The following is a 23,062-nucleotide window of genomic DNA, read 5'->3' as shown; positions in this document are numbered from 1 at the left end:
CGAACTCACAGACTGCGAGATCATGACCTGAGCCGAAGTCGGCCGCTTAACCGACTGAGCCACCGAGGCGCCCCTTCCAAGATTTTATTTAAATTCAAGTTAGTTAATGTACAGTGTAGTACACTTTCAGGAGTACGCTTTCAGGGGTAGATCTAAGTGATTCACCACTTATATATAACACCCAGTGCTCATCCCAACAAGCGCCCTCCTTAATGCCCATCACCCATTTAGGCCATCTCCTCACCCACCTCCCTCCATCAAGCCTCAGTTTGTTCTCTATAATTAAGAATCTCTTATGGTTAGCCTCCCTCTCTGTTTTTATTTTATTTTATTTTTTAAAGGGACAACCATTTAAAAAAAATACAATAATTCTAAAACTCCTGAGAAAATGAAGACTTGCTTTAGTGTGTAAAATTACAAAAAAAATCTACAATATAACAAAGCCAGAAATTAATATACTTACTGGAATAGAGCTTGACTTTGTTCCATTTCATCTTGAGGTTGCTGAGGGTGGGGGAGAAGATTTTGTTTCTAAATGATAAATGCTAATACAAGAATTAAAAATTTAACATTTAAAATAATCTTATGTTATTGTTTCTTAGCATTTTTTGTTGTGGTAAAATATATATATAACACAAAATTCACCATCATAACCATTTTATACACACAGTTCTGTGGCATTTTGTGCACACTGTTGTACAACCATCATCAACATCCAGCTAGAGTACTTTTTCATCTTTTCCAACTGAAACTCGATACCTATGAAGTACTAACTCCCCATTCACCCCTCTCCCAACCCCTGGTACCTACCCTTCTACTTTCTGTCGCTCTGAAACTAAGTACCTAATATAAAAGGAACCATATAATATTTGTCCTTTTGTGTCTGAACTTATTTCACTTATCGTAATGTCTTCAAGGTTCACCCATGCTGTACCATGGATCACTATCTCCTTCTTTTTTAATTCCATTTTATGTATGTACCACATTTTGTTTGTACCACTCAACTGTTGACGGATGCTTGTGCTACTATCACCTTTTGGCTACTTGAATAATGTTTCAGTGAACATGGATGTACAAATATATTTTGGAGTCACTGCTTTCACTTACTCTGGGTATATACCCAGAAGTTCCACATGAAAGAGAGATAGATAAGGAAAGTAAAGAGAGGAAGAAATGAGACATTTTCAACATCCCCCTTTAAAAAAAAAAGGCTTGGGGCGCCTGGGTGGCTCCGTCGGTTGAGCGTTCGACTTCGGCTCAGGTCATGATCTCGTGGTTTGTGAGTTTGAGCCCTGCGTCGGGCTCTGTGCTGACAGCTCAGAACCTGGAGCCTGCTTCAGATTCTGTGTCTCCCCATCTCTCGGCCCCTCCCCTGCTCATGCTCTCTCTCTCTCAATAATAAATAAATGTTAAAAAAAAAATTTTTTTTAATATAAATAAATAAATAAATAAATAAATAAGGCTTTCACCAAAGTTACAACAAAGAAACAGAATGACTGGCTAAGAAATGGTAAAAAACTGAGCAAGGGAAGAAAGAAAGAAAATAACAGACAAAAAGAATTAATCATTAGTAATTTGTCACTCTTTGAAATAGCATTTCCAATTTTTAATAAGTATGTATTTAATCAACATGCTACCTACCTGTAAGACTGCCTTGTCATTAAGAGGCATTATCTTATTTTTACTCATTTGCTCTTGGGGATTATCTCTCAGTTTAAACCCAAGTTGAATCTCAGGAGAAAGTTTGCCTAGAATGAAACAATCATAAATCCTTTGAAAATAGTCTCATTGCTCTGCTTTGGCAACAGCTCTATGATTTTATAGAAACTACAAAATGTCATTTAAATTTATTTTGTGAATTGTAATTTCCTAACTGCCACTTCTGTATATCAAAGTTTTTAAGTTATTAATTTCAAAGAAACATATATACTACACTGGAATAAAACAACACTTGATATTTATTGTTTCAGGATGAATGAATGCAAAGGATAAGTAAAGACAATATACAGACTTAAGCCCCACTAGAAGGAGTATTTTCTTTTTTTTAAATTTCATTTTAGGTCATTTTTAAAAACTTGTAATGCTAGTATAAAATACAAAAACAGAGTTTTGTGTTTTTAAGATGGGAAATTGAGCTCCTATTTTAACTTTTCTTCTCTTCTTAGTTCCTGAAAAGAATCCAAACAAAGGAGTTTTTTTTTTTTTTAAATAAAATCTGAAGCAGCAATGAGAAAAAATGAAATATACCCACCAAGGATCAAAATGAGAATGTATTAAAGGGAAACCAGAGGTGCTTGAATGATCAGTTGGTTGAGCATCTGACTCTTGAGCCAGAGTTCAGGTCATGATCTCGTGGTTTGTGGGATCAAGCCCCACGTTGGGCTCTGTGCTGACAACGCAGAGCCTGATTGGGATTCTCTCTCTCTCTCTCTCTCTGCCCCTTTCCCACTTCTGTACTCACATGCATGTGCATGGATCCCGTCTCTTTCTTAAAATAAACATTTTTTTAAAAAAGGGAAACCAAACATTGGTAAACAGCATGTCACTCAACAAAGGAAAAGGAGGGGCTCCTTCAGAAGTAACTATTTGGATTTCTTCCATCAGAATCTCAGAAAACCACCCAGGTCAGAGCAAATCCAACAAAAAGATTGAAGAGGGTACACTGGAAGCTCTCAGTGGGTCTCACACTTCACTGAGCTTGCTGTTTGTACCAAGGAGCTCAGGATGAACACTATGGCCAGCTACTCTCTGTGGGAAAGTATCTTCCCTACCAGATACAGAAATGTACTTAAAACCAAGGTTGATAAAATAATGCAGTGATGGCACAGCAGTAAAAAGAGCCAAAGAGATCAAAGAAACAAAAAAAGTGGAAAGACATATATGTGCCCTACAATGACATATATATGCCCTACAATGTATCTGCCCCCACAATAATGGTATTTTTTTTTAATTTTTTTTTTAACGTTTTATTTATTTTTGAGACAGAGAGAGACACAGCATGAACGGGGGAGGGGCAGAGAGAGAGGGAGACACAGAATCGGAAGCAGGCTCCAGGCTCTGAGCCATCAGCCCAGAGCCCGACGCGGGGCTCGAACTCACGGACCGTGAGATCGTGACCTGAGCCGAAGTCGGAAGCCCAACCGACTGAGCCACCCAGGCGCCCCACAATAATGGTATTTTGAACAGTGGCAGGGTGCCTGGAGGGCTCAATAGATTGAGTGCCCAACTCTTGGCCTCAGCTCATGTCATGATCTCATGGTTTGTGGGACTGAGCCCTGCATCAGGCTCTGGGCTGACAGCATGGAGCCTGCTTGGAATTCTCTCTCTCCCTCTCTCTCTCTGCCTCCCCCACTGGCTTGCATGCGCACTCTCTCACTCTCTCTCTCTCTTAAATAACATTTTAAAAAAAGAAACTTTTCTTCTTTTCCATACCTATTTTCAGATATCCATAAAAATTAAAAATGGTTCACAAGAAGAAAGCACAGAAGAAAATAATCTACCACTTAAACAGCTACTGCAGAATTGCTCTTTTTGAACAGTGACGATTGGTGACAAATTTTTCTAGAAGTATTTAAATTGACCTAGAAGGTGCCTGGGTGGCTCAGTCGGTTAAGTGACCAACTCTTGATTTCGGCTCAGGTCATCATCTCACAGTTGTAAGATTGAGCCCCGCATTGGCCTCCGCTCTGGGCATGGAGCCTGCTTAAGATTCTCTCCCTCTGCCTTTCCCATGCTCACATGTGTGCTTTCTCTCTAAAACAAACAAACAAACCTAGAAGTGGACCCAGGAAGTATAGAAAAGTGGTAGGTGAAAGGTATTTTTTAAAAATATATGTACTACGTATCAATGAAACCATATTGTATTTGTCTTTTTCAGTCTGACTTATTTCACTTTGCATAATCCCCTCTAGGACCATCCACATGTTGCAACTGGTATGAGCTTTCTTTCTTATAGCTGTGTACTGCTCTGCTGTGTATATATATACCACAACTCCTTGATCCGTTTTTCTATCAATGAACACTTAGGTTACTTCATATCCTGGCTACTATAAATAATGCTGTAATAAGTATAAGGGTACATATGTCTTTTAAAATTAGGGCTTTTATTTTCTTTGGGTGAATGTCCAGTAGTGGAATTATTATTATTATTTTTAATTTTTTGAGGAACCTCCACACTGTTTTCCATTGTGGTTGTACCAATTTACATTCCTACCAGTAATGCACAAGGGTTGCTTTTTCTCTATATCCTCACCAACACTTGTTATTTCTTGTTGTTTTGATTTTAGCTATTCTGACAGGTCTAAGGTAAAATCTCATTGTGATTCTGACTTGCATTTCCCTGATGATTAGCGATACTTAGCAAAAGACATACGTCTGTTGGCCATCTGTATGTCTTCTTTTTTAAAAATGTCAGTTCGAGTCCTCTGCCCATTTTTTACTTGGGTTATTTGCTCTTTTAGGTGTTGAGTTGTTTAAGTTCTTTATATATTTTGTAAATTAACGCCTTATCAGAGATAGCATTTGCAAATATTTTTTCCAGTTCTGTGGGTTGCCTTTTTGTTTTGTTGATGGTTTCTTTTGATGTAGTCCCAACAGTTTATTTTTGTTTTTGTCTCCATTACCTTAGGAGACAACTAGCTAGAAAAATGTTGCTAGGGCTGATACCTGTGTTCTCTTCTAGAATTTTTATGGTTTCAAGTCTCATATATGTCTTTAATCCATCTGAATTTATTTCTGTATATGGTGTAAGAAACTGGTCTAATTTCATTGTTCTGCTTATAGCTGTCTAGTTTTCCCAGCACCATTTATTGAAAAGACTATCTTTTCCCCATTGCATAGAAAAGACTATTTTTTTTCCCACTGCATATTCTTCCTAATTTGTCATAGTTTAATTGGCCTCATAAGCGTGGGTTTATTTCTGGGTTCTCTATTCCGTTCCAGTAATCTTTTGTGCTGGTACCCATCCTGTTTTGATTACTACAGCTTTGCAGTGTATCTTGAAATCTGGGATTGTGATACCTCCAGCCTTGTTCTTCTTTCTCAAGACTTCTTTGGCTATTTGAGCTCTTTTGTGGTTCCATACAAATTTTAGTATTATTTGGTCCAGTTCTGTGAAAAAATGTTGTTGGTATTTTGATAGGGATTCACTGAATCTGTAGATGTCTTTGGATCATACGGGTGTTTTAACAATATTAATTCTTCCAATCCATGAGCATGGAGTATCTTTCCATTTGTTTGTGTGATTCCAGAGTATAATTCTTTCATCTCCTTGGTTAAATTTACTCCTAGGTATTTTATTCTTTTTGCTGTAGTTGTAAATAGGATTGTTTTCTTAGTTTCTTTCTGCTACTTTGCTAATAGTGTATAATAAGTCAGACTAGGAAAGACAAATACCATATGGTTTCACTCATATGTGGAGTCTAAAAAACAAAACAAATAAATACACACAGAAAAGGTGAATCTGACCTGTAAATACAGAGAAGAAACTGATGGTTGCCAGAAGGGAAAGGGGTGGGAGCAATGGAAAAAAATGGTGAAAGAGAATGAAAGATACAGATTTCCAGTTATGGGATGAATAAATCACAGGAATAAAAGGCACAGCATAGGGAACACAGTCAATGATATTGCAATAATGTATGTTACAGATGGTAGCTAACACTGTAGTGAGCCTAGCATAACCTATACAAAAGTTAAATCACTATGTTGTACACATGAAACTAATGTGACAATGTGTGTCAACAGTACTCAAATTTAAAAATTTAATATATATAAATAAACCAAGGATATTTGGACCTTAATTTCAGCCTGAAACAATCAGATTGGTTATTTAAAAAAAATTTTTTTAATGTTTATTTTTGAGACAGAAAGAGAGAGAGACACACACACACAGAGTGCGAGTGGGGGAGGGACAGAGAGAGGGGGAGACACAGGATCTGAAGCAGGCTCCAGGCTGTCAGCACAGAGCCCAACGTGGGGCTTGAACCCACGAATGTGAGATCATGACCTGAGATGAAGTTGGACGCTTAACCGACTGAGCCACCCAAGTGCCTCAGACTGGTTATTAAAAAGTACTATTCACTTCTGCAAATATGCAAGTAGTATGGTTAAACTGGAAATTTTTGCAAGGAGAAGAGCTATCTGGGTATCATTTGCATATCTCTGTAGCCCCCTTTAGGAGCCACGAACATCTTCCTGAAGATAGAATTCCCCTTGCTATTGTTATAGTAATAGATCTTAATAGACCTCAGGGTCTATTACAGTTGAGTATAAGAAACTAATTCTGTGTAAAGTTAAAAACAAAACTAACTATAAAAGGATAAGTTAGTAGAATATTAACACTTTGGAAATTAAAGTGACTACTTAGTGAAAAAAATTATTTCTCACCTTTGCACCTTCCACTTATACCAGGATGGAGACTGAACTCAGATCTAAGAGATGTGTCTTCATCAAAGAGCAACCTTTCAAATACCAAAAAAGAAGATACAGATTGTTATGTTTCCTAAATGTAGACTAACAATTTAACTGTAATTATTAATTATACCTAAACTTGCTAAAATTCTTAGTTACACCACTGTTAATATCTGTACCAAAGTATTTTTTAGTAATGTATGCTTTAATTAAAAACTTATACAAGATGAAAAATACTTATTCATATGGTCATGCTCATTTTTACAAATACCCCATTATTTCTGAGTACTTGGGAGTAAGGAATGAAAGGAGTAGTTTTTGAATGAGGTGAAATTAGATGATTTAAGGGAACAGTGCTGGTAGGTTTTCTCTTTCACATTTCTCTATACCACAGAAACTGTGAGATTAAAATCCCAGGGTTAAATTTGGGAATATGTTTTCAGAACACAAAATGACAGAATTCCTTTAATTTTTGGATTCACTTCTTACTATGTTCTAGGCAGCACCAAGGTAACAAAGAGAGAAGACAAACAGTCCATGCCTCAAGAAGCTTCATTTATAATGATGAATACAAAACTAAAAACAGCAATGATACACCATGGCAAGTGTGCTAGTAGGCAGACTTAAGTGTTTATCTTTTCTATTTAAAAACACCCTTATAGAATTCAAAAATAGGCAAAGGACTTGAAAAGAAATTTACCCAAAGAAGATATACAAATGGCTAATAAGAACATGAAAAGATCCTCAACCCTACTAATTAGGAAAATGCAAATCAAAACCACAGTGAGATACCACGTCACATCCATTAGGATGGTTATAAACAAACCAAAACAAAACAACAAAAACAAAACAGAAAATAACAAGTATTAGCAAGGATAGAGAGAAATTGGAAATCCTGGGCATTGCTGATGGGAATGGAAAATGGTACAACCATTGTGGAAAACAGTATGGTTGTTCCTCAAAAAAGAGATCTATAACCACAATTTGATCTAGTGATTCCATTTCTGGGTATGTCCACAAAACAACTGAAAGCAGGGATCTAAAAAGATACCTGTACACTTGTGTTCAGAGAAGCATTAGTCACAGCAGCCAAAAGGTAAAAGCAACCCAAGTGTTCATCAACAGATATGAGTGGATAAACAAAATGTGGTATGTACATAAAATGGAATATTATTCAGCCTTAAAAAGAAAGAAAATATTGACACATGCTATAACAGAAACAGACCTTAAAAACATTATACTAAGTGAAATAAGCCAGATACAAATGTACAAATATTATATGACTCCAGTTATATGAGATAGCTAGAGTGGTCAGATCCATAGTGACAAAGTAGAATGGTGGTTGCCAAGGACTGGGAGCAGGTAGGAATGGGGAGTTAGTGTTTAAGGGATACAGAGTGTTAGTTTGGGAAAATGAAAAAAGTTCTGACGTCAGAGGGCAGTGATGGTTGCACAACAATGTGAACATACTTAATGTCACTGAAATGTATGCTCAAAAATGGTTAGAATGGTAAATTTTATGAGATATATATATATTTTTTTTTCCCCACAATAAAAAATAAAATAAAATAAATCTTTCCAAAATCTAAAAATGTAACAGTGTACCAAGACATGAACATATAATTTGGTACTAAAGGCATTCTTTTGTCATTCACTTACTTATTTCATTTTGCTTTTCACCTTTTAAATGAAAATGAAAAATAAAAGCAATAAAAGAGATAACAGTACACTTATCGTCTAGGTCCAACAATTATCAGTATACAGACAATCTTGTTTCTTCTATAATCCTTCTGCCATCCTCTCTATTCCTGCCAGTCTGTCACTAGATTATTTTGAAACAAGCCCTGGACCTCTTATTCTATTTCAGCTGGAAATATTTCAGTATGGAACCCTAAAAGATATGAACTCTTTTCAAGCATTACCACAATAATCGCAACTTGAAAAAATAACCATAATTACCTTACTTTCTAAAGCCAAAAATTCCTTAATATTACTATATTTAGTCTTCAGTAAGCAGCATCTGAAATGTCTCCTGGTATTTATGCCCTGTGCCCAGCTGTGAGTACAGACTAGATGCAGAAAGTCTTCTAATGAACACAATATAGCAAATGTGTTGGGATGTTATTTTTGAGATTAGGTTACAAAAAGACACTGACTTTCATCTTGCTCTCCCTCCTTTATTCTCTTGCTTATTCCTTCTCATGGATGTCAGCTTGTCATGTTGTGAAATGCTCTGTGGAGAACCCTATTTAGCAAGAAACTAAGGGAGTCAACCATCAGAGAGGAAGTGAATCTTAAGAATCACTATGCAGGAAGTGAATTCTTCTCATGAAGATTTCAGACGAATGCAGCCCTGTGAGTCCCTGAGCCTGATGACCCAATTAAGACACTCCTGGACTCCTGACCCACAGAAACTACATGATAATGTTTATTGTTCCAAGTTGTTAGGTTTTGGAATAAGTTGTTATACACCAATGGAAAACTAAATGGATTGTAATCACATTTCTCCAACTGTCTCTTTTTAGTTGTTTTGTTCAAAAGAGGATCCAAACAAGGTGCAAACATTGCATTTGGTTGCTATGTCTAAGTCTCTCTTTGAATCCATCATTATCCCCATCCCTCTCTCCCTCTCTCTCTGCCCCACCCCTGCTTGCATGTCTCTCTGTCTCCCCAAAATAAACATTAAAAAAAATTTAAAAGAAAAAAGAAAATGTTTTTTAAAAATGAAACCAGCACATAAAATGACACTCCAATAAACAGAATAAAATCTCCTAAATAAACTCACCTACATAGGAAATTTAGTATATTAAAATGGTGGTTGGGGCATCTGAGTAGCTTAGTCAAAGGCCTGACTCCTGATTTTGGCTCAGGTCATGATCTTACGGTTCTGAGATTAGGCCCTGCGTTGGGCTCTGTGCTGAGCATGGAGCCTGCTTGAGATTCTCTCTCTCTCTCTCTCTCTCTCTCTCTCTCTCTGGCCCCCCATCCCAGCTTGCATGTGCACATGGGCACTCTCTCTTTAAAAAAGGGGGGAGAAGGGAACCTAGGTAGCTCTGTCAGTTAAGCTTCCGACTTCGGCTCAGGTCATGATCTCATGGTTCATGGGTTTGAGCCTTGCATTAGGCTCTGTGCTGACAGCTCAGGGCCTGGAGTCTGCTTCGGATTCTGTGTCTCCCTCTCTCTGCTCCCCCTACCCCCAATCACACTCTGTCTCTCAAAAATGAATAAACGTTAAAAAATATTAAAAAAGAAAAAGGCAGCATCTAAAATCAGAGGAAAAGATAGGATTTTTCAAAAAATAATACTGTGACAATGAAGGAGACATCTGGAAAATAATTTAGTTGGATCCATACTTCACACTGTACTCCATATAAAAATGCCACATGAATCAAAATGTAAATGTTTAAAAATGAAACAAAAAGTATTAAAAGAAACAAAGGAGGTATTCTTTTATAAGTGTGGAGGAAAGAAAGCCTTCCTAATAATGATCTAAATCCAAATAAATCAATTATTAAGATTATAAACACCCAAACTCTTTGACATAGTTCTTCTATTTCTAGAAAAAAATTTTACATATGCTCTCAAACATATAACTTATATAATATCTTGGCAGGGAGCCCTGGGTGGCTCAGTCGTTTAAGCATCCAACTCTTGATTTTAGCTTAGGTCATGATTTCACGGTTTGTGAGTTCAAGATCCCCATCGGGCTCCACACTGACAGCATGGAACCTGCTTGGGATTCTCTCTCTCTCCCCCTCTCTCTACCCCTCTCCCACTTGTGCATGCCTTCTCTCTCTCTCTCTCTCAAATTAAATAAATAAACAAAAAAAAAAAAAAAAGAAAATATCTCAGGGAGGATTAAATATATCAAATATATTGGCTGTCTATGGAAAAGAAAAATGAGTAGCTAAGGAGATAGGGATGAGAAGGAGATTTTTACCCTTTATACTTAAAATGTTTTGAACCATGTAAATATATTATCTATTCAAAAAAAACTATACAAAATGTGGGCACTAAAGGGAATTATAAATAAGAATACAGAACTCTCCTATAATTCTCTCTGTATTAAGACTTTGGTGTATTTCCTTTCAGCTTTCTTTCTATGAAGGCTAATGTGTTATAGAACCATTAATTTTACAAAGTTTGGATTGATCTGTATAAAGTTTTAGAGACTACATTTTTCACTTAACAATTATATTTAAACATGTGCAATGTCATTAAAATTCTTCCTAAAACCATTAAATATTGATAATACTCCCTCACAAGGATGTATAATTTATTTAAGCATTATATAATTCTAAAACATTCGTTTTTAAGTATTCATTATTGCAAATAACTCTGAAATAATTTCCTAATACACACAAATCTTTGGTCTTCTTTTTTTTTTTTTTTTTTTTTAAACTATTTCCATAAGAGAGTAGTCAGGAATATTTTTATACAAAAAGGAAAACCAAAAGACTGGGGGCCAAAAAATTACTTATCCATGTTCTCAATAAAATAGGGGCACCAGGGTGGCCCAGTCAGTCAAGTGTCCAACTCTTGATTTTGGCTCAGGTCATGATCTTGTGGTTCGTGAGACTGAGCCTCATATGGGGCTCTGCACTGACAATGTGGAGCCTGCTTGGGATTACGTGTCTCCTTCTCTCTCTGCCACTCCCCTGCTCATTCTCTCTCTTTCTCTCTCAAAATTAACATTTAAAACAAATAACTGAAAAGAGAACATTAATTTCAAAGTGAATTCTAGTCAAACTACTAGACTACATTAATAGCTAATACACCAAAAGTCACTGACCACTTCATTACAGATGCATATTTTCTCTAATTTTTTTAACATTTATTTTTGGGAGAGAGAGGCAGAGAGACAAATCACGACTGGGGGAGGGGCAGAGAGAGAGGGAGACACAGAATCTGAAGCAGGCTCCAGGCTCTGAGCTCGAACCCATGAACCACGAGGTCACGACCTGAGCCAAAGTCAGATGCTCAACGAACTGAGCCCCCCAGGTGTCCCACAGATGCATATTTTAATAATAAAATATAATCTTAAGATATTGTAAAATGAGATAGTAGCAAATATTAACTATAAAAAAGGGAGGGAGAAAATAGACGGCTGGATTAAAAGAAAAACTTTCAGGCAAAATCTGAAATTCTCAAATAATTTTCACTGTTTTGTTAAAAATACGGTAACATTTTTTGGGACAATCAGAGTTTCAATTTTATATGTTCAAAGTTTATATGTTATCAAAGTTATCAAAATAGCACAATTCTAATGTCATGTCAAGGCTTTGATTCATAAAAAAAATCTAATTAAATATCCTTTCAGTGTCACAGTTCTAAAAATAGCACTTGGCACCACTGTGTTTAATCAATGGAGTTGCCAGTATTTTGATATACACCCTGACCAAAATGTTGCTTTCTTTAGTCAATTTAATGTGGTTATTAAATCCTTGTCTCCTTGTACTTTGCTTTCTTTTCCTCCCTTTCCCAAGTATATCCTTTGTAACAAGTATTTTCCATCTACACAATTCACATGAAGACAGTGTTGGTCTGTCTTGAGGGACAAAATTAACACTCATCTTCCAGGGTAATTATGTTGAATTAGCTTTTCACTGTATGCAATTACAGTGTTCAGAAGACATGTGACCTGAACACATATACAAATCCATGTAGCAATGAACTATCTAAGGTGGTTCTATAAATGTACTCAACAGGACTAATTTGAGATATATCCCTCATGTTATAGAGCAGTTAACCTTACCAGAGGCTGTAAAAGAATACAAGGGTTGATAAAAAGTTCCCAGGGCACATATAAGAAAAATGAATCCTGCCTCTTAGAAAACAAATCACAAGCCAACAAAATCTCATTAGTCAGCAACTTGAATTTTCACATAAGATTAGTAGCGACACCTATCAAGTCACAAAAAGGAATGTATGCATCTTCAGACATGGTTTCCAGAGGGAAGGCTAGGACTAAATCCAGGCTCTCAGAGAGTGCTTTTTTAGACAGTGAACACAACTATACGTATTGCCTCCTGGGGATCTCTACTAGGAGCTGTATCCCTCACTCCAGTTAAAGTTGGGAACTTGTGCATGAAAAATAGCCAAAACAAAACATATACAAGCAAAGAAGATGAAGAAAAACAAAATACAATGGTCCAGCAATTCAGCTTCAGCAATGCTTAAACTTTGACCATACTGCCATGCCAATAAAAACACCAATTTTTAACCTTGAGCTGTGAGGTCTGAAAAAATGATATCTGTATGGTACTGCAGAGAAGCATTTTAAGTGACTTAGAGGGGAAGAAAATGATTGGCCAGCCAAGATAGAGTAAACCATCTATAGCCTATTTCTCCATTCATTACAAATAAAAACTCTGGTAGAGTATTTCTTAAAAGCTACCTGAGTAATATGAAAAGTAAACAATAGCAGGCATATTGGGGCTGAAGTCGAAATCTAAACAACCTTGTAATTGATGAGTTTCAGAGTTTGTTTCATTTTGTTGGTCCTTTATTTGTCTCCAGCTTTGATCCAAAGTCTAATCCTGAAGCTGCACGGTGGGCTCAGACAGCAAAAACTCCAGAAGAAACCCCCTATCTCTATCAGAAGACTAGGGAAAGGGATCTGTGAATGCGAGAAGGTGGGGGGAATCCCTGGGTTGTATTTGTTTTCTTTGGCCTCAGAGATATAGTGTTACCAAACATGGCGTCTTAGGCACTTAAAACCCAAGAGAAAGCCTATCTCTTGCTAGAGGAAGCAAACGCTAAGGAGTATGGAGAGCATCTCCTTTATTTTCTTCTCTTAACACTCCACCATGAAGGTTGCCTTAGTTTCAAGGACTGCCCTAAAGCAAGAAGGCTAACACTGACAGAAATCTGGCTTTCTGGTCATAGGAACCAGCATGTGTGCATGGGGAAGGAAGGGTGCATGAGACTCCTGTAGGGAAAAAAAACAAACAAAAGGGGAATCACCTAATTCTGTATACGATTCAACATAAATCCTAGGCTCAACCTTGAGCTGTCCACATAGAAAGCAGATTCAAAGAAGCATTAACAAAGATTTAGAGAACTCAACTACAATATTAACTACTGCCCAAGTTCCAGATTAACCCCTGAGTGGTACATGAGTCAAAGTCAAATAGCATAGTAAAGACTCTGAAAATTGGACTGAGGTAACCACCACCCAAGGAAGGCAAAAGAGAATGTGCAGTCAGAACCTAATGAGGCTGATTACCTGTCAAAACAAAAATCAACACCCTTAAGAGGGTTTTAACAGGACCAAGAATCCAGAACATAAGATTCAAAATACATAGGATATAATCACAATTACTCAATATACAAAGAACAGGAAATCTAATTCTTGAGAGAAAAGATAATTAACAGATGCCAACCGCACCCCCATGACCAAGATGTTGGAATGATATGACAGACTTTAAAGCAGCTATTCCAATCATTCTCTATGAGAAAAGGTAAACCCTCATCAAATAGATGAAAACATTGAAGTTCTCAGCAGAGAAATAAAAACTATAAAAAGAATCCATTTTAGAAGAGAAAATGATAATATTTGAAGTAAAAAATGCACTGGATTGGCTCAACAACAGAATAGAGATGACAAAGGAAGGAGTAAATAACTCTGAATATAGAGCAATAAAAATTATACAGTTTGAAGAACTGAGAGAAAAAAATGGAAAAAAAATTAATTCCGCTTCAGGAATCTGGGAACCAGTATCAAAAGGTCTAACATTCATGTAGACCATTAAAGTCCCAGAAGAAGAGGAGAAAGATACTGGTACAGAAAAAAATATACAAAGAAATCATGACAGAAAACTTCCCAAGTTTGGTAAAAGACATAAATTTATATATTGAACAATCTCAGTGAAAAACACCAAAAAAACCCATGCCTAGACACACTGTAATAAAGCTAAGAACCAAAGATAGGGGAAGAGGGCTGAAATCAGATAGATTAAAAAAAAACCATGATATTATACATATAGGAATAGTGATTTAAATGAGTGAAAGGACTTGACTAAGAAGGGCAGCACAAGAGAGGTGTTTTGTTTTGTTTTGTTTTGTTTTGTTTTGTTTGGAGTGATGGAACTATTCTGGAACTTGATTGTGACGGTTGTTAACAGACTCCATGTATTAGCTGAAATGCACACCAAGAGCAAATATTGCTGTGTGTATAAATAAATGAGCCAAAAACTTGGGTATCATCCCTTACTTGCTGCTCTTCCCTCATCCTCCATATCAAATTAACCACCATCTCCTGCCAAATTACTTTCTCACGATTTCTTAAATTTGCCCCTTTCCTTCCATTCCCACTGTTTCTTCCTAGTTGAGTTCTCGTCATCCCAGCCTGTTACTACTTTAATGCCAAAGCTAACCCCTATACCCTTGCTTTGCAAAAGGCGGTCTCTGCTCTAAATAATACCAACTTTAACCCGCAAGCTTCCTAGAAATGCAGAATTTCAGATCCCACCCTAGAACTCCTGAATTGGAATCACACTTTAACAGGATTCTGGAGTGATTTTATTAGGGCATTAAAATTTGAAAAGCCCTCTTGTAGGGCATCCTGGAAAGTGAAAATCTGATTATGCTGCCCCTCCACTTAACATCTCACAAAGGCGTTAAGGATATATGAGGCCTTACATCACCTCACTCTACCTTCCTCTCCAGGCTCATCTTCCACCACTGCCCACTCCACCATTTAACACTTCACTTCAGTAAGACTTAACTATTGTACATTTCAAAACAGAACAATGCTATGTCCCACCGCTACACCTTTACCCAAGCAGTTCCCAGATTAGGATACCTAATTTCCCCAAATTAGGATACCTCTTCATCTGGCTAATTCCTAACCCACCTTCAAGCCTCTGTTCAGAAGTCAACCCTAGCAATCTCTGAGGACTACCTGGGTTGAGGTGAGAGTCCCTCTGGTTTCCTAAACCAGCCAAAGCATGCTTCCATCCCTGGACTTCCCACATTTTATTGAAATTACCTGCTTATGAAAAAAAGCAGTTTATCTGTTTATGTGTCTTCCCTGGCCTGTCAGTTTCTCAAAGGCAGTGGCCTCACATCTTCCATAGTTTTATATCTAGCACGGAGAACTAGTTATGTTCAAGAAGGTTTTGATGAACTGAACTACCATCTTTGATGCTTATAAGATTGTTCGTTTCCAGTTTGGTAGTAACCAGTTCCCCCATCACACATTCTTTTCTTGAAAGAAATGATGTTAACCATCTCCTAGTTCAGAGCTTCGAGTTACTTAAAACAAACTGCATCTCAGAAGTTTACACCCAACACTTTTTTTGCCTGTGCGAAAGGACTAAGACTCAGGCTAAAAAGGTATATATTATATATATCATATCATATTATATTATATCATATCAGCCATCTACCAGAAAGCTCATTTTGTCCTAAACTGGGCCGGGGGGGGGGGGGGGGTGGGGGGCGCCGTGGTGAGGTTATTCACAAGTTCTTAGCTCAGGCCTGGCTGCCTCACAAGACTCGAATCCCGCCTGCAATGACACATTTGGGTGCCAATGATTTCTACCCAAATCTCCGAAGGCTACTCCACCGCCAGGCCTGGAGCTAACAGGTGGTCACCTTCTCCAGGGCAGCTCCTCTTCTTCCAGGTCACTTTCCGTCACCGACTCGTCTATCACCGTCTCATCACTGTCCCAGTCCGGGGCCTGGGAGCCTTCCTCCATCTTTGCCTCGCACCTGGAGCCTTTTTTATCCTCCTTCTCCACTCCCCGCTTCCCGAAAAAAGAAAGCGCACTCAGAGGGCCGGGGGAAATTGTGAGCAAAAAAGGAAATTCGAGGCTGGAGGCGGGAGGCGGGCCTGGAAAGAAAGGCTGAGCGCACCGAGGGGCAGCAACCGTCGTACTCGGCGAGGCCTTCCAGCTCCGCCGTCTCGCTGCACGCCGCCTACAGGGGGAGCCGCACGCCCCAAGTCAGAGCCGCGTGCGGCCCCGCCCCCGACTCTGAGGACCGGAAGTGGCTGGCAAAGCGCGCGCCCGCTCTGGATTTCCCGGCCGCCTGGGGCGTGGCCTCCCACCGCATCCGCTTTCTGTGCTTTTTTTTTTTTTTTTTTTACCCATCTTGAGCTGGGCGGAGGGACTGCGGTTGCGGTCGTGGGGACCAGAAAGGCAGCGATGCCACAGTAAAGACCGAAGTCCGAGCCTGCCTAACGCCGTTGGCAGGAGCGAGACCTAGGTCACCTTACCCGCAATGCGCTTCATGCTTGTGAGACCCAGACCCGAAAAGAACTGTCAGCAGCTGCCCGGCCCGGCAGCCCCTGGGCTGTCAGTCTGACATTCTGCAGCCAGAATATTACCTGACCTCGTAGAGTGTTTTTGCAGTCCACCAGGTGCTGCCTTTTTTCCTTAATCCCAGTGACACCCTCTCCCCAGGTGTCCTCAGATAGGCAAGACAAGCCTATAAGCCATTAGCTTATAGATCATCAACTACACTAATCCACGTATTTTGTTTGTATTTGTATTTCTTCCTCATTAACTCTTTAATTACCTTGAAATACAAGTTGTGTAGAAACAGTAGATATTTTTACAAAAGTGGTAGTCCTAGCAACTTTCAAAAATAGCCAATTACGATTTTTGATTGAAATACTAGATTTTTATATATCTGATACATTGTATCAATATAACTTGAAACTTTTTAATTCAATCATTCAAAACAAAGCCAAGTGAACTCCATCTGCCAAGTGAGAGGTAGATTCAGGATAAGAGAGAACCCCTTCTGCCTAGCAAGTGTTTAGTATTCACTTTGAAATCTTCAGTGTCTAGCACGTATTCAGTCTTTAAAGGTTTGTTGAATAAATGGCTGGAACTAGGACTTTCTAACTCCCCAATTCACTGCTCTTTTCTCTACGTGCAATGGCTTTCCCATTCTTATTATCTTATTATTTAGATCTTATTTAAACCACTACTATTTAGATCATATTAAAACACTTGGCTGCTGGTTGTCTTTTAAACTTACTTGATTATTCTTCATTTCCACTCTGTAAATTAGGTGGGACAGTAATAAATATGCATGAAACTAGGCCTCTTTGTGTTTCTCACACTTCTCCACCTACATCCTCCATGTTTAAATCAGTCCTAAATTCCTATCCACTCTCCTGCTCACGTACTCCTTTGATCATCTAGCTCTGTTTCCACTTTTTAGGTTTTTTTTTTTTAAGTTTATTTATTTATTTTTGAGAGAGAGAGAAGGGAAGGGCAGAGAGAAAGGAGAGAGAGAATCCCAAGCAGGCTCCCACTCACAAACAGTGAATTCATGACCTGAGCCAAAATCAGGAGTTGGATGCTCAACCAACTGAACCACCTAGGCGTCCTTCTGTTTCTACTTTTTAAAAAGTGTTAAGTAATTACCAGCAATGGAAAGTGCATATCCAGTAAAAGGCTTGTGGGTGGCTCTAAATGCCCTACACCAGAAGGCAACTTTCCACTAGTAAAAGCACTTGCTCCAGGCATCTGGTAACTTTAGCTAAGTATAGAAAACTTCTAAGCCTGAGATTCAAATTCCTTTTTTTAAAATGCTTTCTCCTTTGGTGGAAAAGAGTCGGTTATTTGTGTGCCTTCACTTCTTTTATTTTATTCAAGAGACTTGCCAAGATTCAAAGCATAAAGAAGGAATAGCAAAGATGATTCGCATAAATGCCAGCATGATTTTATAGGAAACTTTTTTTTTTTAAATCCAAAGTTTCACTGCAGGACAGGGATAGAAGAATGACTGATCTGTGTTAGAAATCCAGGCTGCACATGACAAGAAAAGATACAATTCAAACTGATTTAAGCAGATAAAAAGGGTGGGTTGGATCCTGTAACTGAACCATCCATAAGTACCCAGGCATTTCAGGTGTGTTATGATCCAGATATTCAAACAATGTTGAAAGGAAATTTAACTCAGCTTCCTTTTGAATTGGTTAGTTTGAGTTAAACATTCAAATAAATTGAAACACGTCAAATGTATAAAAATCCAGAACTTCCATTTAAAAATAATAATTGGTATTGGGGCACCTGCATGGCTCAGTCAGTTAAACGTCCGATTTCAGGTCAGGTCATGATCTCTCGGTCCGTGGGTAGAAGCCCTACGTAGGGCTCTGTACTGACAGCTCAGTTCGGAGCATGGACCCTGCTTCAGATTCTATGTCTCCCTCTCTCTCTGACTCTCTCCACTCATGCTCTGTCTCTTTCTCTCTCAAAAATAAACATAAAAAATTTTAAAATAATAATAATAATTGGTACTTTAGAAGGTTGATAGGCACCATTTTATTATTCTAAAACTAAAAGGAGAAAATAAAGCATTTATCCTGATGTTTCTACACCATCAGTTTTTCAGGATGACCAAGAGTTTATTGGGGCAAAATTTCTTGATAGAAAAATCACAGCTAACAAATATGAGCGGTATAATATAATTAGAAAATCACCATTTTGCAACCCATGAAACAATGGATGTAGGCAATGCTCATCAATAGATGCAATGGTTATGCAGAACCAGTAAAACAAAACAAGCAAACAAAACAAAACAAAAAAACAGAAAACTAGACCTCTGTTTTTTCACACCTGTCCACCTACATCCTCCATGTTTCAATGAGTCATAAGTTCCTGGGTAAAAGGCTAATGGAGAATTTTATAATGGATGGATTAGGCTGACAACCCTTAAGTCCAATGATAATCTTTACATCACTAGAAATGAGATAACCAAATATTATGTACCTCCTGGCACAGTACCACAAAAATAAATGGCACTTCCTGACGAGGTATTCTAGGCACTCCCCAAAACCTCACCAAGCCTCTAGATCTATCAGTTATTTATATTCATGGAGGGGGGACAGAGGAATATGTTAACACCATGAGATGAAATTAACTAAGCCCAGGATGTGGGAAATTCTATAGGACAAATGACCTGGTTTCTTTCAATAATTAAATATCACTAAATTAATATTTATTAATTTATTAATAATTATTTATTAATTATTTATTTAACAATTTATTTATTAATAAATAATTATTTATTATATTTATAATATTACAATTGTATTTAATATTAATTTATTAATTATTATTAATATAAATTAAATATCATTAAATTTTTTAAAAGGGAATGAAAACTCTTCTAGATTTTTTTTTTTTAATTTTTTTTTCAACATTTATTTATTTTTGGGACAGAGAGAGACAGAGCATGAACGGGGGAGGGGCAGAGAGAGAGGGAGACACAGAATCGGAAACAGGCTCCAAGCTCTGAGCCATCAGCCCAGAGCCTGACGCGGGGCTCGAACTCACGGATCGCGAGATCGTGACCTGGCTGAAGTCGGACGCCCAACCAACTGCGCCACCCAGGCGCCCCAAAACTCTTCTAGATTTAAAAGATCCTACGAAAAAGGGAAAAAAATCAAGTAGTTAAAAAGGAGAATAGATTGATTGCTAATATAAATACTAATAAAGAGAGTGAATTAGCAAAAAAAAAACCCTTTTTAAACCAACGAATATTTGTGAACAATTAAACAATACAAGGTAGAATAAAATTAAATTTGATTATAGAGAAATTTGAATCATTGACAAATGGTATTATGTACTAAATTCATAAAATGAAACCAAGTAATCCTTAAGAACTATAATTAAATTTGTTGCTTGATTCTATTTAGATTATAAGTCTTTAAAGAAAAAGTCCTGGGGTACCTGGATGGCTCAGTACGTTGAGCATCCGACTCTTGACTTCAGCTCAGGTCATGATCCCAGGGTCGTAGGATCGAACCCTGCATCGGGCTCCATGCTGAGTGTGGAGCCGGTTTAGGATTCTCTCTCTCTCCCTTTGCCCTTTTCCCCTGCTCACATACTGTTTTTTTAGAAGAAAAAGGAGGAGGAGGAGGAAGAAGGGGAAGAAGAGGAGGAGGAAAGAAAAAGTCCTATTTGGGAATTCTTTACTTGTTTTAAAGATGAATTAAAAGGAGGAAGTCAGTTCTATCACTTCCTTCCTTTCATTAGGAAGGAAAATTCCAAAATCATACCCAATTGCATGTACGCTAACCCACAAATACTATGAGGCTCAGCGCCCTGAAAGAGGACTGAGAATAAGGGCCCTTCCCTTACTGGCCTTGCCTTCTTATGGATAAAGCAGACACTAAACAAGTACATGAATGACTAAAATAATCCAGAGAGTGATGCATGCCTGAAAGAAATGAATAGGTTGCTGACACAGAGAATGTGATCAGAGATGGCCTCTCTGAGGAGGTGACCTTTGACCTAAGACCTAAAACATGAACATAATTGCAGAGGTTCTGAGGCAATCTAGAACAGAAGGGAGGCACGTGTGCCTGCAGCCCTTGAGTAAGGGAAGTGTGGGATGCAATGAGGCCCAAGCACTAAGCAAGTAGAGTATGTGTGAGGTTAAGGTAATGAGATTTTTTTGAAAGTGTGGATTTTGAATAAAAAGTCTCATTATTTTGTGCTTATACTATATATTTGCTTTTATAATTAAAATCATTTCTGCCTATAGCTGCGTATCATTTACATTCTATCCAGATTGCTTTATATCATAGAACTGTGAAAGCTGAGACTTTCATAGAAGACTTGATTTATCATAACTACAACACACCAGGAATCTCTAAAAGAGTAAACCCAGCAGCTATTTTTTCCTAAGTAATATTCTCCCCACCCCAAAATAAAGCTACATGAAGTGTTTCACCAAGTACTTTATAAGAATTTTAAAATACAGTTTCCGTAAGGATCTTCATTTACTCAAAGATTTAAACATATTTTAGGTAAGTGTTGCTGTCCATTGACCCAAGAAATTCACATGGCATTCAGCACAAATTAAAACTGTTTTATGAATGAGATATATACACAACCAGAAAAATCAGGATACCTGAGACTGTTTCTCAAAAACTGCAAAACGTGGTGGGCGCCTGGAGGGCTCAGTTGGTTAAGCATCAGACTTTGACTCATATCATGATCTCATGGTTCATGGGTTCAAGGCCTGAGTTGGGCTCTGTGCTGACAGCTCAGAGCCTGGAGCCTGCTTCAGATTACGTGTGTGTGTTTGTGTGTGTGTGTGTGCGCGCATCTCTCTGTCCCTCCCCTGCTCACACTCTGTCTCTCTTTCTCAAAAATAAATAAACGTTAAAAAAAAAAAAAACTTAAAAAAAAACTGTAAAATGTGGGAGCACACAAAGGCAGGCTTACACAGGATTAGATGTTGGTTCAGTACCTACATGTTTTTTTAGTGGTCACTATAGTTGATTCACTCTTATAGCGGTTTACTAACCACAAGTCCTGTAGGTATGTCCTTTCTTCATGCAGAATTTAAGATAGAAGCTCAACTTTAAATTAAAAAATTTTTTTTTCGTTTATTTATTTTTGAGAGAGAGTGAGAGACAGACAGCCCATGTGAGTGGGGGAGGGGTAGAGAGAGAGGGAGAAAGAGAATCCCAAGCAGGCTCTATACTGTCAGCACAGAGCCAGATGTGGGGCTCGAACTCATGAACTGAGAGTCATGTTCTGAGCCAAAATCAAGAGTCAGATGCTTAACCGACTGAACCACCGATGTGCCCCAGAAGCTCATCTTTAAAATAGCATAAAATAGATATGAAAATACTTCAAAAAGTTAGAAGTACCATGAAATTTAAGATAATAACCTAATAGATATTTTGTGAAATATTTTGTGATGAAAACTTTTGGAGAATAATAGCTTCGATTATTCTGTTAAATGACAAAAAGGTGTATTATCTTATTGAAGTCCACTAAATGGGCAGAGGAACCTGAGAAACCTAATAGGTAAGAAGCTGTGACTGGTTCTGAGAGTAGAACTTAGGGACTGATCAGTGTGCACCACCAATATGTGTTCGGGAAAACAGTGTCTCTTGCAAGCCCAATAGGGGGTATGCTCAAGAAAGAATCAGCCTATTTATGTCCTGTCAAAAGGGTAATCTGGAAAGAGAACAGTCCGCAGAGAAGATGGAAGTGGACTTCTGCATTCTGAATTCTAAGGACAGATAAAGGGTCATCAAAATAGGATATAGACTCCCAGATCGAAGGAACTGCAAGAGAGGGATCACCAATGGTGGGCAGGTCTCCAAAAACATTACAAAATCACTTATGATAGTGTCAGCTTTAAATAAATACTGGCGCCAGAAGAGTGAAAAGCTGCCTTAGAACAAGATCCACTCAATGCGATGCTGGTAAATGTTTAACAACCTGCCCTCTAGCGGGGAGTGGTAGAATTGGCAGGTTTCTGTGGTGTAAATACTCCAAAAGGTATTCCTTGCATTATTTCTTGTTTTCCTCGTTTTCCTCCTCCACTTAATCATAGACTCTGGCCCCGTAGTAAAATTTAACAGAATAATGAGGAAGTGATGAGTTTTTGGTGTTTATTGCCTTTATTTTTAAGATGTTTTATTCAATTAGAAGTTTATATACTTTAATTTTTGATAGTGACTATATTTAATAACTTACAAATTCCTGAAAATTTAACAATTAGCTCTTGCAAACTAGTAGAAGCTGCCTCCAGTCCTTCTTTGACTCCACCCTAGTGGAGTCATCCCTGTCTTGCCCACACTCCAGTGCCAGAGGGGCCAGATCTTACAGTTAGCTGAGGGGCGAACTAGGAAAGAAAGAATCATCCCTGAAATCGGTTTTGGAAG

At 38.0% G+C, this 23,062-nt stretch overlaps 1 protein-coding gene across 1 annotated transcript in view; it reads right to left on the bottom strand.

The window, feature by feature from the left end:
• The window catches only part of LOC132680408 (ankyrin repeat domain-containing protein 31), a 128,403-nt gene extending 112,015 nt beyond the window's left edge, over nucleotides 1-16,388 (bottom strand). Inside the window, exons 1-4 of the mRNA XM_078448944.2 lie at nucleotides 16,009-16,388; nucleotides 6,385-6,458; nucleotides 1,642-1,748; nucleotides 464-504 (exon numbers count right to left, since the gene is read on the bottom strand). Coding sequence (XP_078305070.2) covers nucleotides 464-504; nucleotides 1,642-1,748; nucleotides 6,385-6,458; nucleotides 16,009-16,112 — 326 coding nt within the window. The 5' untranslated portion in view covers nucleotides 16,113-16,388. The remainder of the gene's footprint in view (nucleotides 1-463; nucleotides 505-1,641; nucleotides 1,749-6,384; nucleotides 6,459-16,008) is intronic.
• Nucleotides 16,389-23,062: the final 6,674 nt, after the last annotated feature.

Source organism: Panthera onca, chromosome A1 (genome assembly GCF_046562875.1).
Source record: "Panthera onca isolate mPanOnc1 chromosome A1, mPanOnc1 haplotype 2, whole genome shotgun sequence".
Classification (NCBI taxonomy): Eukaryota; Metazoa; Chordata; class Mammalia; order Carnivora; family Felidae; genus Panthera; species Panthera onca.
This window is presented reverse-complemented; position numbering and strand designations above follow the sequence as displayed.